Source organism: Protomyctophum bolini (assembly GCF_963924005.1).
Source record: "Protomyctophum bolini genome assembly, chromosome: 2".
Lineage (NCBI taxonomy): Eukaryota > Metazoa > Chordata > Actinopteri > Myctophiformes > Myctophidae > Protomyctophum > Protomyctophum bolini.
The window spans coordinates 32,473,123-32,489,280 of record NC_137863.1 but is presented as its reverse complement, the minus strand read 5'-3'; the positions used below and the strand labels follow the sequence as shown (position 1 = coordinate 32,489,280).

The window sequence follows — 16,158 nt, the reverse complement described above, 5'->3', positions numbered from 1 at the left end:
TGGTGTAAAGGGGGGAAAAAACAGCAGGCCAAGAACAGAGCCAATCCATGGTCAAGTTTAAAGTACGATGATGGGAACATTAAACATGTTTTAAATTAATGTACATTAATTTAAAAGGTTGTGCTAACCATAATAATAGAAGATGGAGGACAATCACTTCCGGGTCGGCCGGGTAATGCTTCTTCCTCTTCTCTGCTTATGTCACACATTTCACTGGCACTGGCGACCTACCGCCCCCTATGGTAACGGCGTTCAAAGTGTTTTAATACGTTTATTACTGACTTTCATAGTCGGATACAATTTCTTTGTTGCACAGTGAGTGGTCTTATGTTATGAAGAGTAAATAGCAAGAAAAAGCAATTGCTTGTGTACTGTAAGTTGAGAATTCTTCTCATCATATACTTTTCAGGTGTGATTGTGTAATTGTGATCATCAATCATGTCTGTACGGCTGAAAACACCCAGACAGTCTGCTCTGCTGTCAGAATCATGCCAACAACAGTCAGGGAAAAAAATCATTAGGTTCAGAATGTTGCCAACATTTGCAGCATGTGTGCCAACTTCACGTGTCCATACAGGCTTTGTAGAAATGGCTATACAACAATTAGATGAGTTGACTTGAAAGCCATTATCTGTTATTTCGGGACGTTCTTTTGATCACACTTCCATTGGGCACACCTTAAGCTTTGTCTTGCATATGAGAGGTCTGGCAGAGGCCAACTTGACAGTACAGTTACTGTGCTATACAGTACAGAAAGGAAGGACAATGATTAGATAAATATGTTTGCACAGTGTGCCTAAAGGCACGCACGCCAGCACGCACGCACGCACGCACACAGCCCTATTGTGGCTATTGTAAGGTAATGTGTTCAGGCAACGTGGTTGGTCATGGTGTGTGGACCGGGGGGCCACGTCAGGGCATACCGTATATACCGTAGGATTAGATTTATTGTCACGTGCGTTGGCTCCAACCTCGAGCTCCGGCACTCTGTCTGTCAACATATGGGAGCTGCTATACCAGCCCTTATACAAAACCGGATGGAATACAACGCAGGCACAAAAACAAGAAAAGATCACCTGCATTCAAAAGGCGACTGGAGCATGAATAGTGTTCCAATGTGGGCTTCAGTTTCATCATGCTCATGCATGGTCCTGTCTGGAGTGAACCTGTGTCGCTGTGTGTCTTTGTTTGTTGTTAGCCAGGATGTACTAATAGCATTATGGAGACTTAGCGTGCTCATTTGTCATGATGACCCCTATCTATGACAATGAGATGTGTTTGTTGAGGTTTCTACTTTTCCATTAACTGTTTGCACCTGTAGGAGTGGCATCCTGAATACACACACAGTAAAAGACTAATCGCTGTTGCGTGAGCTACATGTGTTTAAGAGTGCACGTCAAGTGCACACCGCGTGACGTTTTCCAATACCGTCAAGTTCACCTCCCACTCCTCGAAGTCTCTTCCAAACATACATCAAAGAAGCATAAGCCCTCCTTCAAAACCACAACCACAACCATAATTTCCCATCACTTACAATGAGCAAGTGGTTCTTAAACATGCCACAGAAAGATCAGAACGTTATGCATGGGAATTTTGGGAAACATTCACAAAGGACAAGCAGAGTGCACAAAGTGTCCTGTTATGCAACGTGAAATGGTTCAACTCCATACGTTTTGTACACACGCATTGATAGACATAACATAACATAATCTTGAGTTCCCTATAGGTTACACACTGTTACAGTATCCTTGCGACCTACACACACACGCCCTACCAGTTGCTTGTCCTTTACAATGTCATTACGCTGTGACGCGATTAGGTCTGTTTGTAGTTCTACAGTAGCTGGTTCAGCTATGTTAGGTCTTTTTGAAAGGTTATATTTAGGGGTCTTCTACCGAGGAATTGAATATGTATGTTGTACATTATTGACTGTACCATATAAGGCTATTATGTTTATATGGTAATGTACTGTTACTTTACTACAGGGTCTTCAATACAGTGGGGGAACTTGCATACCGTATAACATGTATAAATATATGTGCTATAAATGTGAGTGAACACATTTGGACAGAAGGCACCAGGCTAATATGTCAAATATGTCATAGTATTATAGATTATTACCTGTGGTGTGTGTGTGTGTGTGTGTGTGTGTGTGTGTGTGTGTGTGTGTGTGTGTGTGTGTGTGTGTGTGTGTGTGTGTGTGTGTGTGTGTGTGTGTGTGTGTGTGTGTGTGTGTGTGTGTGTGTGTGTGTGTGTGTGTGTGTGTGTGTGAGCGTGTACGCACGCACTTGCATGAAAACATGTGCATGAGTGATGGAGGCTGTCGTGTGAAGGGAGGGGATTACACACACACTCTCGACCCAACACACTTTCCTGCAGGATTATGGGATAATAAGCTTTTGAAATGCAGCGGTTATGAAGTCACAATGCTGCGTCGCTACATGTAGGACTAGCCTAGCTTTGAGAACCGGTCTGGGTAGACACAGGTGTTCCATTTTACCGCGTAATTAACACTAAATAAGGGAGGATTAGTCATGGTCATTATGGTCTTAACAACAGTAGGTTTCGCTTGACATAACAAACCATAACTCTTCTGTTCTCTACCTCGCTTCAGGGCATAGCTCACCAAGTCTAGCCCTTTCCAAAACAAATATGGCTGCCATTTTTATTTTATTTCCCTTGCCGACTGCTGTCTGTACCCCTATAGCGCTTTAAGGAAATCACACCTGTGTGATTTTGTGGTGCAACTCCGAACTCCTCTCTCCCCTCTCCCCCTGCCTCTCTCTCTCTCTCTCTGTAATTAGCAGGCAACAGTGCAACACTATCTCAGTGTTTCTGGCACAACAGCGCCACTTTTGCCCCTACTGGTACTCAGAGTAAACATAGTCACATAGGTTAGGACGGACATTGCTGTTCCTTGGAGTGGTTGCACCACTCAAAAAAAAAGGACAGGTGCACTCTGGAACTTTCCAGGATGCCACTGCACTGGGGCTGCATCAATGCCTTAGAATAACCTGCTACAGCAGGATGCCACTGCACTGGGGCTGCATCGATGCCTTAGGATAACCTGCTACAGCAGGATGCCACTGCACTGGGGCTGCATCGATGCCTTAGGATAACCTGCTACAGCAGGATGCCACTGCACTGGGGCTGCATCGATGCCTTAGGATAACCTGCTACAGCAGGATGCCACTGCACTGGGGCTGCATCGATGCCTTAGGATAACCTGCTACAGCAGGATGCCACTGCACTGGGGCTGCATCGATGCCTTAGGATAACCTGCTACAGCAGGATGCCACTGCACTGGGGCTGCATCGATGCCTTAGGATAACCTGCTACAGCAGGATGCCACTGCACTGGGGCTGCATCGGTGCCTGAGGATAACCTGCTACAGCAGGATGCCACTGCACTGGGGCTGCATCGATGCCTGAGGATAACCTGCTACAGCAGGATGCCACTGCACTGGGGCTGCATCGGTGCCTGAGGATAACCTGCTACAGCAGGATGCCACTGCACTGGGGCTGCATCAATGCCTGAGGATAACCTGCTACAGCAGGATGCCACTGCACTGGGGCTGCATCGGTGCCTGAGGATAACCTGCTACAGCAGGATGCCACTGCACTGGGGCTGCATCGGTGCCTGAGGATAACCTGCTACAGCAGGATGCCACTGCACTGGGGCTGCATCGGTGCCTGAGGATAACCTGCTACAGCAGCACAGCGGGCAGGCAGCATTTCAGAAAACACGGTGCAATCATGGAGAAAGAATACACAGACACAATGCAGGAGGAAACATTATTCCACCATGGGATCGCCCACATTCCCCACAGTCCCACTGGATCAATACAGGGAGAGAGAGAGGGAGGCCAACACTTCCTTTTCTGCTATTGCTCCCTGCTAAATTTATGACTGAGACTTTTGTCTTTTCAAAGACGGCAATGATGAGTGTAAAATTCAGTTCCTTAACTTCCTTTCCTTATCACTTCCACTCTCCAGGTTTGTATAAGGATATACTGACATCCACAGAAGACATAGGTTGTGTGCACGATATCTAAACTTGATTGCAAAAGACTCAAGGAAAACTCAGATCATCAAGTATAGAAAAATGTGAAAGGAACTCAAGTAGAGCACTCGAGTAGAGCAAGAACAAAACAAAAACTACTTGAATCTTTGTTCAAAAGCCTTCTTTCATTGTAACATGAAAGAAGGTTGCAGGTTTACAGTACACCACAGTGCACTGTACTGCCACTGACTGTGTGGTGACCTCCAATGATGGAAAAATGGACTGCAATCTATTTGGAAAACAAACAGATATATATAATGTGGGGGAAAGGGTGCGAGATAGGGAAATGATAATGAGAGAGAGAGAGAGAGAGAGAGAGAGGTGGAGGACTATAATCTGAAACACAAAGGCCTTTAGTGAGTGAACTTGACTCTTTCTAGTCTACCCACTGTACTGTAGGTCTCAGCAGCAGGGAGCCCAGCACTTAGAGGCTCTGGCGCTGGCAGAGGTGCTAGGTTACACAGCTAAGAGAAAATCCTTCACGGGAACAACATGGCATGGATTAACACAAGGGCATGTCAGTGCCACATAGAGAGAGAGAGAGAGAGAGAGAGAGAGAGAGAGAGAGAGAGAGAGAGACACAGACAGACAGACAGCACTGTTGTTTTTAATTTTAGGAATGTCTTAGTGTTATAGTCTAGGATTTTAGTCGACTAAATCTAGTTGATTCAGTCGACTAAAATGTATTTTGGCGGGCCTTGATGCCGTTGTAAATAATGCATGCCTGTTTTTACACATGCTGAAAATAGCCAATCTACAAGCTCACAATGTGTTACAGGTTAGGTAGTCGAAAAAATGTCGTCTTAGTTTCAGTCGACGAAAACAACACAGACAGACAGACAGACAAAGACAGAGAAACTGAAGCACTCATCAGCGCAGGCTGTCACATGTATTAGGTAAATGCGATACTGGGAAATGGAAATACAATACTCACTTATAGAATTTTGTGTCACAGTTTAATTCTTAAACCCACACACATTTCCTCCCCAATAATTCATTCATTCAAACATGCCTGAAAGTCTCCTTTTCAAAATAACTACAGTGAGAGTTGAAAGTGGCTGTGCTGCTGAGCCTTGATGTTTCCTCTGGAGGGGAGAATGATCAAAGTCTCTCTCCTCCGGAGTCTCATTGCATTGATCCGTCCACACACTGGTCAGGAGACTCAGGATGCAGCTAAATTCAGAGCTGTTAATTATTCATGCAGGAGGAACATGCCCACAGGGCCCCGGCTTGAAGGCTTCTGGTTCCTAATATGTCTCCCCCTCTCTGTCTCCCACATGGATATCAGCAGCAGGGCTGTGGTTGGGGTGCCCGATCCCAAGAGGAGCAGTCTAATCATTCACAATTAGGTGTGAGAATGGAGCGGCGACCAGGGCTTAAATGCCAATTCACCCTTTGTCAAATCCCGCCCATGGTTGTGCCCCTCTTCGCACCCATTGGTTGCTGTTTCGTGGTTGGACAAAAATCCTTTCTCTCCATCCACTACCATTGAAAAATTAAAAAGGAACCTCACAGGTAGAGCATGCATGGCGACTGCATGGGCATATTATGTTTGTTTTTAGTTTTTTATAGCAAATTCAACATAAACGAGGCGAAATCAGAGCGGAACAAGTTAGGAAGAGCCTGCTGGGTTAGTCAGTCAGGGACCAATCAGAAGGCTGACAAAGGGTGAATTGGGGGCATAGCTTAAGGTATTACTATCAGCTACTGACTGTATATAAGGCCAAACCACACCATTGCAACTCATTGCAACATGCAACTACCAACTAGTTGCAAGTTGCAACTATACTCACAACCCCCTTGTCCCCAATGGCAGTTGCAAGAGTTGCATTGGTGTGGACGTACCTGGCCTTAAAACTGTTTTGTTGCAAAGGAGTTGCAACTAGTTGCAAGGAGTTCCATTTGGGAGGGAACCCCTTTTGGTGTTTTAAGCATTATGTTATGCTTTAGCTATTGAAAAATAGCAGATCTACAAGCTCATAGCGCGGCACCGAGTGCCACGCTACAAGCTTGTAGGTCTGCTATTTTTGAAAAATCGTGAAAATGCGGCACAAATCTTTGAATATATATTCTTTCCCTGGAACTACATATTTTCAGATGGGGGTCGGCGGCCAATTACATACAATTCTGCGGGTCCTTGACATGAAATAGTATAAGAACCACTGACATAGAAGCATGAGGTTTTTCTGAAAACTGTCGTGATTTAGAAGACATTTTGTAGAATCGAGCTCAGGTCTAAATGGGTTAAAACTGTTTTGTTGCAACTAGTTGCATTGGCCTTTCTTTAACCTCATACATTACAGATGCAGTACAGTAGCTGGTGTGTCTTTGTCTGTACTCTGTAGTAGTAGTACCGGTAGTCTAAAATGCTGCAGTAAAGCTTTGCGCACATAGAAAAAGTGATAAATATTACATCTCTCTCCCTCTGTCCCTTTCTTTCAGTTCATGTACAGTAATCATCTTCATAAATACAGTAGCCAGCGGCAGCTAGCAAAAAGCCGTCACTGCCAAATTCCTCTCAATAAGAACATCAGCAAAATGCCTTATGACTGTAATGAATTGTACATAACAGCTACAACAACTACAAAAGGAGTTTCCTTTCCATTCTTATACTCTCATAGTTGTTAAAGACACATCATATTGTTACAAATAAACTGTCTCTCCCTGGCCTTAACTTACTGTTTATGGAATAATCTTCCCAACAGTGCACAGGGGAACGCAGCATTGGCTCCTGTATGATTACAAATCAATCTTAACCCATTCTGGGCGGGAACCCCTTTTGGTGTTTTAAAGCATTATGTTATACTTTAGCTATTGAAAAATAGCAGATCTAGCTCATAGCAATGGGCTTGTAGGTCTGCTACTTTTGAAAAATCGTGAAAATGTGGCGCAAATCTTTGAATATTATATTCTTTCAGAGTGAGCGTTTTTAACTCAAATCTTTGTTTCTGGGGGGGGGGGCCTGGAACAACATATTTTCAGATGGGGATCGGCGGCCAAATACATATATTTTTGGGGTCCTTGACTTGAAAATGTTTGAAAACGACTGACATAGAAACATAGGGTTTTTCAGAAAACTGTCATGATTTAGAAGACATTATTTTGTAGAATCATCCTCAGGTCTAAATGGGTTTTTAAATACGCTACCTAGTTACCTGACCCCTCTGACTATTAATAGATGCATTACTAGTATAGACTATCAGAGTCAGGATCAGGTTTGCTCTTGAGGTCCCTTGAGTCAACACTGAGCTGGGACTAACTGCTCTTGGTAATTGTGCTCCTACAGTAGGGGTTAAACCAAATGGCCCGTATCGTTTTACGCTCTCAAGAGTTAAGATCTATAAGGGACCATTTGGTTACCAACTAGCTGGGGACCACCTGCAACCCCCTCAAGGACCACAGGTGGTCTCCGGACCACTGTTTGAAAACCACTGTCCTAGGGCATGGAATGAGTCTCAAGAGACTTTCAGATTGGATGCCTGAATCCCACTGGGCAAATTCAAACATATTCCTATACAGCAAGTTAGAAGTCGAGGCCTGTTTTTTTAAATGTTGGATTATAGTTTTCTGTTGTATAGCTGTACGATTATTTTAGGATGTATATTATTGTATTATACTGTATGATCATTTTTAATTACCGGTAGGTTTTTATGATCAATATTATGATAATTTGCTTGGAAACAGGACAGGACACCATCGCAAATGAGACCTTGGTATGAATGAGTTTTCTGCCTGTTTAAATAAATGTAAATGTAAATGAATGCAATAATAAAGCATTTGAATAGTCTGTGCTAAGCTATCTGTATATGAAAACAAATATGCAAACAAGAAACAAATTGGCCATGTGTCTTGTTTGTATTAAACAGGTGTTATCTGGCATGAGGCGATGAACATTATAAACATAGTTTCTATCCTTATATAGTGAAGGAAAGCTGTGTGTGGAGTGAACGAGACGCTGGCAGCCGTCAAATATGGCCATCATCAATGTCAGCCGGGCTTGTTTGTCACACGATACAAGCTGGCAGCAGTGACTGAAGCCTAGGTGACCTCACTGAACCTACAATGACACTTTATCACCCTGCGAACACATCACGGACCAGAAGACCATGATGTGCCTGGCATTAGGTCAGTAGGAGAGAGATGTAGCCACTGTGTGTGTGTGTGTGTGTGTGTGTGTGTGTGTGTGTGTGTGTGTGTGTGTGTGTGTGTGTGTGTGTGTGTGTGTGTGTGTGTGTGTGTGTGTGTGTGTGTGTGTGTGTGTGTGTGTGTGTGTGTGTGTGTGTGATCCCGACGACCTTTGCAGCTGCGACGCACCCCTTGTGCACTATCTAAAAACATATCTTCAAAGAAAGAAAGAAAAAAGAAGCCATTCACCGACAGTATCAGAAAAATATGTGCGCATGCATGCACCACCAAAACGTGGGTGGGTGTGTTTGTGTGTGTGTGTGTGTGTGTGTGCATCCATCCTTTTGCCTGTCTGTGTTTTGCGTGTTGTCGTGTTTACATTAAGTTAGTAAGAGATGGAAGTCTGCAAGAGTACTTAGTGTAATGACTGTATTATGCAGTGAAATCAAATGGGTTAAGAAGATTAACGGACTATTTCAGTTTCAGCGCTTTCCCAGATTTCCTAGAATTATACTGTCTGTGACTAGGGAACATCCAGTGTTTTTGGCAGCAAATTTAGATTTTAGTTTTAGTTGTAGTCTCTTGAATAGTTTTCGTCGACTAAATCTACAGTTTGAGATTTAGTCGAACAAAATGTGTTTTGGTGGGCCTATCATAGGGGGGCAAAGTCGGTGAAAAACGCACTGAACTGAACTGAACTGACAGAATGGTCCAGTGAAAAAAACTAAATCCTTTGTGGGTGTATGGGATTTTTCTCTATCACACTGTGACTAAACACAGGTGAAATTCACCCGAACACCTGCCTGTAGAAAAAAACAGGGATGTGGGCAGGGAAACAAACCTATACCTTCTATGATGCCATCATGAAGGTACTGAAAGACCCACCCACCTCAGACATCAACAAAATTATTTACAAAAAGATGATTGTCCGGGTGAACATCACCTGTGTTTAGAGTTCTAGGGTTTACTTAGCCCATTTTGAGGGAACCAATATTATTTTATGGGCTGGGTTGTTGTTTTTGGTCCATTTTATTACCCAACAAAAATATGAGATCACATCCAAGAATCATATGATATAAGACGACAACAATCCTGCAATGACTTCCACGGCTGATGTAATCATATCATAAAAATGTCTCTCTAAACTTTAGCCTAGAGAGACATTTTATGATATTATTACATCAGCTGTGGAAGTCATTGCAGGATTGTTTTGGCATTTTTGATCACGCCATTGACTCCTTTAGAGTCTAAAGGATCGATGATCAAAAATGCCACACCTCTCAGGACTGACTCGCTCTACACACCCCTCAGCATTACTTCACTCTACAGTGTCTACACAGTATGCTTTCACTGCGTCTGTACTATTCTGCCTTTGGCTCCAAAAACGGACTCTTCGTCCACAAAAACAAGGCTACATTGTAAAATAAAAGACAGAATGTAAACAGTGAGTGCATCACAGAATGAACACAAGTGGCCAAATTAGAAACGAGGCCGTCCCGGCCTGGCCCATCCATCTCCCGGTGTGTCCAATGGTCGTAAAAAGCTTTAATAAATCTACCACAGTTGCAGGAGGCCCTCCGTCGGGACACAGAGGATGCCTCTCAAAGCAGTCTGTGGAACACGGACGGTCGGGGAGGAGGAGGAGTGGAAGCGAAAGGACGGAAGGAATGAATGGATTGGAGACGTGAGACAGAGCAATGCTGCCCGAGGAACAGAAAAGGCATGCACGGAAGAAGGAAGCAAGACATGAATGCTGATGTGTGTGCCCGTCAATAAAACGTGTATTATGACAGGGGAGTGGGAGAGACAGAGATTACAGATTACAACCACACACAGAGATTTTGAAAACATGACCAATGACAAAAAACTGGGCGAAGTACAACAATGTGCAAACACACCAGCATGATTTGTGAGTTTCTGTGATAGGAGAAGGATATCAAATGGAACACAACCACCCTAAAGACTAATCATTGTGTATATTCCTGCACTATGCCTGTATCGAGTGATCTTGGTACATAGAAATTGATCTATTGAAGATTCTGACTTTCAAATGTACATCATTTTTGTTTTGATTGTATTGCTGTATTGTTGCATTGTTCTTTCTGCTTTGGCAATGTAAACCTATGTTTTCTCATGCCAATAAAGCCCTTTGAACAGTGAGACACATACGGTGATGTCATTAGCCTAGTTGGCTTATGGGGTGGGGGGGGGGACTGATGATAAATGGATAGAGTACAACAACAAGGCTCAGTGACTTCTGTATTAGTTGCTGAAAACCTTTCTAACGCTTGCTTAGAATATGATACATTATAGATGATACACTATAGAAAGATAGGATGTTTTGGGTTTCATCAACAACAGCCAAAACAATTGCTTTCGTATCGGACAGCTTCATAGGAAAAAGGAATGTGTGCTTCTCAGTCATGTTATACATGTTATGGACCGGAGGCAGACCGATATCTGGCTATGTCATTGACTTAAATCTCGCATTTACTCAATGAAACATAAGGAGGGCCCCAGACTCCACATCACCCCACTTTGGCTGCCGCAGCTTGAAGACATTTGGCCATTGTCCCAGACAGTCGCTGCTGTTCATTTCTCTAAATCAGAAATGGAGTGTACAAAAAAGTGAACTTCAGATTCTGAACGATGACTGGACAGGATATTGCTACCCTGGACAATAAGCTGGAAGGGGGGGTTGGGGGGTCGGGGCCCTTGGGGGGGATCCTGAATCTGAACCACAGACTGACAGACATTCTGTGTCACTGAGTCAGACGGCCCACATGGAAGTGAGCCTTTCCCTACAGGCATACAGGCCCTGTTTGAATGCCTCCCCGCCCGCTTGACTCATGAGAAAGCATGCAGAAGGCAGCCTGGTTGCCTGGGCTGGAACGGTTCCCAGCAGTAGCTCTGGCCAGGCCCGGCCAGGGAGTGACGTGGGTTGCCTGGCTGGGAGTGGGGGGGCCGCTGCGGCGGGGCCCATTCATTCATTCAGCTGATTATGAATATGAGTGAAAATATAGGAATAATGCGGATATAGCTTTATACAGACTGATAAGAACTGTCCCATGAAAGGTGGCATCTATATAGACTATAGAGGCTGTGTGGCCCAATTTATTGTGAACTACAAAAAAAGCATAGCATACACAGTACACGCACGCACACACACACACACACACACACACACACACACACACAGACACAGACACAGACACAGACAGACACACACACACCATCACTTTGATGGCTGTCATCTCTCTGCCGTGCACAGCAGTATAGCCTAACTGTATATGGATCCACCACAAGACCAAATGAAATAGTCACACCGATGAGTTATCGTGACAGCTTGACCGGGGGACATAGTCACATAGGCTACACAGGATGAATTTATGAAATACAACCAATTAAGTTACTCACAATTCTCAAGCAATGTGTGAGGAATGTAATAGTGTTTAGTATTTACCATACAATGAAGTGGGCTATCCTGGCCTACACTACAGTAACGCAATATACAGTAGGCTACCATCTGCAGTGAGTCAAGCCTTGGTAAATCTTGCCAATGACGTGTCGTGTATGGGCCTAATAAGGCCCGAATAATAGCACTACAACAAAGCATATAACAAGAGTTATAGGCATATATTTTGCTCACCTTCTCCGATACTCGTCTCTCTCTCGCTTGACTTTGGCCAGCACATTGTACAGAGCTCTCAGCTCGGGGGTGATGGTGTCTATCTGGACCCCGACCCCGTCCGGATACGTCCAGGACACCCCGGGGCCCTGGAGGGTCTCGAAGCGGCCCCCCTGCGCCCTCCTCACGTGCGTGAAACTCCAAATGGTGCCCGGCAGCCGCGAGTCCGGCGAGTCCGTCTGCGTGGCCACCTCCCGGGTGTACAGCACCACGGCCCGGTAGCGCTGCTGGTGCTCCAGGGCCTGCCGCAGCTGGCTCTCCAGCAGCTTGTTCCTCCGCTCCAGCTCGTGGACTTTGGCGAGGAAGCATCGGAAGCGCAGGTTGAGCGTCTTCAGCACATGGATGTTGGAGCCCAGGTCGTTCCGCAGCGCGCTGGTCACCTGCACCGGCACCGCGCCCGGGGAGGAGCCGGACAGATGACTTCCCACGCCGGGCACGCCGATCATACCTGCAGGCTGGTGGTGGTGATGAGGAGGGTCAGCGAAAAACATCGAGTTCATGTTTTGGTCAGAAAAAAACAATAATGGGGTAAATTCCACTGCGGTCGATCTGTGCTTGGGCTGGTCAAAAAGACGTTTACAACCAAACCTCTCTCTCTCTCTCTCTCTCTCTCTCTCTTTTATGTTTTATCTCTGCATTCTTCCAACTAAAAAAAACACTCCCCTCATGCAGCGAGTTTCTCCTTAGTTATGATGATGCAGAACAGATGCTGGAATTGAAACTGACAGAGTAACTTGAAGGTGAGTCCAAAAAATACACCAACATCACGGTCCCCTGTTCATTCATTCATTCAACCTCGGAATTACACCATAGATAGGATAGATAGATCCCTGTGACTGTGTGTCAGTGTAAATAAAGGCAATATAGTGTCCAGCAGGAGGTATACCGGCCGGTAATCATCTTTATCGTGTTAAACGATTTGACGCAGACCGCAACAACAATAAGCAGCAATCATCTTCATCTTCTCCTGCCTGCCTCTGTGCTTTAATGACAGGTGCTGATGCTGCTGCTTTCTGTGGAGTTGTTTAGGCTGCTAGTAGTAACACGGCCGCATAGACTCTCTCTACCGCATAGGTTCCTGTTCTTTTCCAAAGCCCTTGTTGTAGTAGCCTACAATGTGTGCGGTCTCTCTCTCTCTGTGTGTCTCTCTCCAGTAGCCCGATGTGAAGGAAAGGGAGGCAGGATCCAGGACCGCAGCAGAGCAGAGCCCAGCCTCTCCGTGGCGTCGCTGCTGGATCATGTTACAAGTGCTAAACTAGGCACTATCCGGCTGGCTGCTACGCTGCAACCCCTCCCACATTCTCATTCTCTCTCTCTCTCTCTCTCTCTCTCTCTCTCTCTCTCTCTCTCTCTCTCTCTCTCTCTCTCTCTCTCTCTCTCTCTCTCTCTCTCTCTCTCTCTCTCTCTCTCTCTCTCTCTCTCTCTCACACGAGACAGCTGATCTCTGGATACTGGATAGCTTTACTTAACACTAACTTAATTACAAGACTGGCTGCCATTTTTAGCTCAGACAACAATAGCAATGTTGGTCAGTCGGTCACTTACATGGTGGGTCAGACTGTTCAGTATAATGCCAAACCGACATATCTCTAAAACTACTTTATGGATTTCAATGACAATTTCTCTGCATATTAATTATGTAACCTCAGGGACAAATTAGCCATTAGGCCAGTACTGGGTCTGAGGCCCCGAAAAGGGGTTGGGGGATTAGCTTGTTATTTCGTTTTATTTGCTATAAGGGGAGCACCTGCCTCATGTGATCTATGACTGTTTGTTTGGTGCTTTGGGTGTGGGTGATGTTGTTCCTATAAGAGGTCATCATGAGTCACTACCGGTATAGTTCCTTGCCATCAGGCCTTGACAGCAGCCTGACAGCTGGAAGAGATGTCAAGCTACCCTAGGCTGCTACAAATTGGAGATGGACCTGACAGGCTTCCATCTCCCATCAATCCCATGTCACTTTTCAATGTCCCACGTCACACGACAGACAATGGAATGCAGACGAATGTTCTCAATCCAAGCTTGCAAATAGGTTGATGTGCCAGTAAAAACATTTAAAACAAGGCATGCAAGCCCAGTGGGCATCACGCCATTAGGATGTTATGCTTGACGTGAGATTGATAAAGCGTTGGGTCCTACACCACCATACCTCCAACCAGGCTCCAAGTTCCCACGTCAGAGTCAGAGTTACACAATCCGAATTGTGATAAAACAATCGGCAAGGAGACAGACAGTGCAACAGGTGTCTTAAATCTTCCCCACCAGTCAGGAAAGAATCCATTATGGCAGAGGAGTTAATCTATATACGGTAATATGGCTGCTATTGATAGTGATACAGTCTTGATCCATAAGTCTGTAGGCTAAAAAACAAATGGCTTTCAGTAGGCCTACTATAGCACCTACACTCTGGAACGTGCTGAGTCAGTGTCCTCTTTTAAATCCCTTTTAAAAACACACTTTTATAGATTAGCCTTCAGTGCCAACTCCTATTAATACTTTGTATTTATTTTGTTGATTTTCGCTTGTTTTCTGTTGCTTATTTTCCTGTTTTGAACGTGTAAAGCACTTTGTAATTGCAATTTTGAAAGGTGCTATATAAATAAAGTTGTATTATTATTTTATTATTACATGTGCTATACACAGGAGTGTCAGGGCTGAGCAGTGAGCCATCATGTTTCCCCCTCTCGTGGAACACTGACTTGGTCGGCAAGTCTGAAAGACTATATTTAGCAGCGTATATCTGCGAGCTGAATAACAAAGTGCCAGGAGTCAGGACCTTATTAATCTAAGAGCGTGTTCCCTTTCTTTGGTCTGTCTAGCCTAGAATCCAGCTCGACACTCACGCATCGAGTGGTGCACAAAATAACTAACAGTATTGCCACAAGTCAAGCCTTTAGGCCACTAAGTAGTAGTCTAAAGGCTTATCTTCTGGCAACATTAAAGACACACATTTGTATGTTCTGGGATCAAGCCTTTCATCAGATATCACCAAAATGTGTCGCGTACAAAAGCAAATAACAAATGCTGGGTATATGGGCGAGTGAGAACGCTGCACTGCAATTGAGCTTTAGCTTCTCTTTCTCATTCTACACACCACTGCTAAACTGAGACAGGGTTACATTCTTATCCCAACTTATGACAAGAGTTCAAAATGTCCCACATGTATCTCAAAGTGAGGCCCTGGTAGCTATGAAACACTCGTGACCCACATTCATACAACACAGCAAGCACACAAACAGCGAAAGTACGCCTGAGCGTGACAAATGCAATTTGTACTGTAGTAGTAACAATAGTCCTATTATGAAACTTGTGATCCAAATAAATATCCCTGTTTATATGGATCACGTGCACGATCAATTGAGAAGGCCTTTAAGCCATTCTGTACGGGAAATTGAAAAATAGCAGATCTACAAGCTTGTAGCACGGCACTCGGTGCCGCGCTATGAGCTTGTAGATCTGCTATTTTTGAAAAATCGTTTGCTTCTGGGGGGTCCCTGAAACTACATATTTTCAGATGATTTTATACGCTTGCCAATATAAATATTCTGAATGGCAGTGGTGGGAAGTAACTAAGTACAATTTTGAGGTATTTGTACTTTACTTGAGTATATTACATTTCCAGTATTTTTTACTTACACTCCACTACATTTCAGGTTCAAAATGTTTATTTTTACTCCAGTCTCCACTACATGATTTATTTTTTTACATTTCAGAACTTGAAAAGGGAACAAACACCCGCACACTGTCTTAAAACTGAAACACTGAACTTAAAATGGGACATTCCGCACAATGAGTACTTTAACTTTTCATACTTTCAAGTACATTTGGATTTGAATGCTTTTGTACTTTTACTAGTAAAGTATGAAAAGCAAGAGTAGTTCTACATTGAAGTATTGATACTTTTTACTTATTAGTAGTACTAATGAGTACTTTTTCCACCACTGCTGAATGGGTCAAAGTCTATCCTTTTTTTGAATGTGTGACAGGCAGCCCTTATATGGTGACAGCGTGTTGGTGAAGGTGAATCTTAGAGTATAAGACAGCAGGGTTTAGACACCAGGTGGTCCCCATGCAGCTAAATGATGGAGAGTTGCATGGTAACCAAATCGACCCCTATAGATCTTTAACTCTTGAGAGTGTAAAATGAAACCAAATGCAAGGTATTTTGTTTTGTTTTTTAATTTTACGCTCTCAAGAGTTACATTATTGCTATAAACAACTGCATTACTTAATTTACAAGAAGTCTACACAATTAGAGAATATAGAAGAATTGTTATTTTGAT

General features: G+C 44.1%; 1 protein-coding gene across 2 annotated transcripts in view; it reads right to left on the bottom strand.

The window, feature by feature from the left end:
- The window catches only part of iffo2b (intermediate filament family orphan 2b), a 40,175-nt gene extending 27,165 nt beyond the window's left edge, over nucleotides 1–13,010 (bottom strand). For both annotated transcript variants that reach the window (XM_080788387.1, XM_080788388.1), the window contains exon 1: nucleotides 11,837–13,010. In XM_080788387.1, the coding sequence (XP_080644513.1) occupies nucleotides 11,837–12,375 (539 nt within the window). In that variant the 5' untranslated portion in view covers nucleotides 12,376–13,010. The remainder of the gene's footprint in view (nucleotides 1–11,836) is intronic.
- Nucleotides 13,011–16,158: the final 3,148 nt, after the last annotated feature.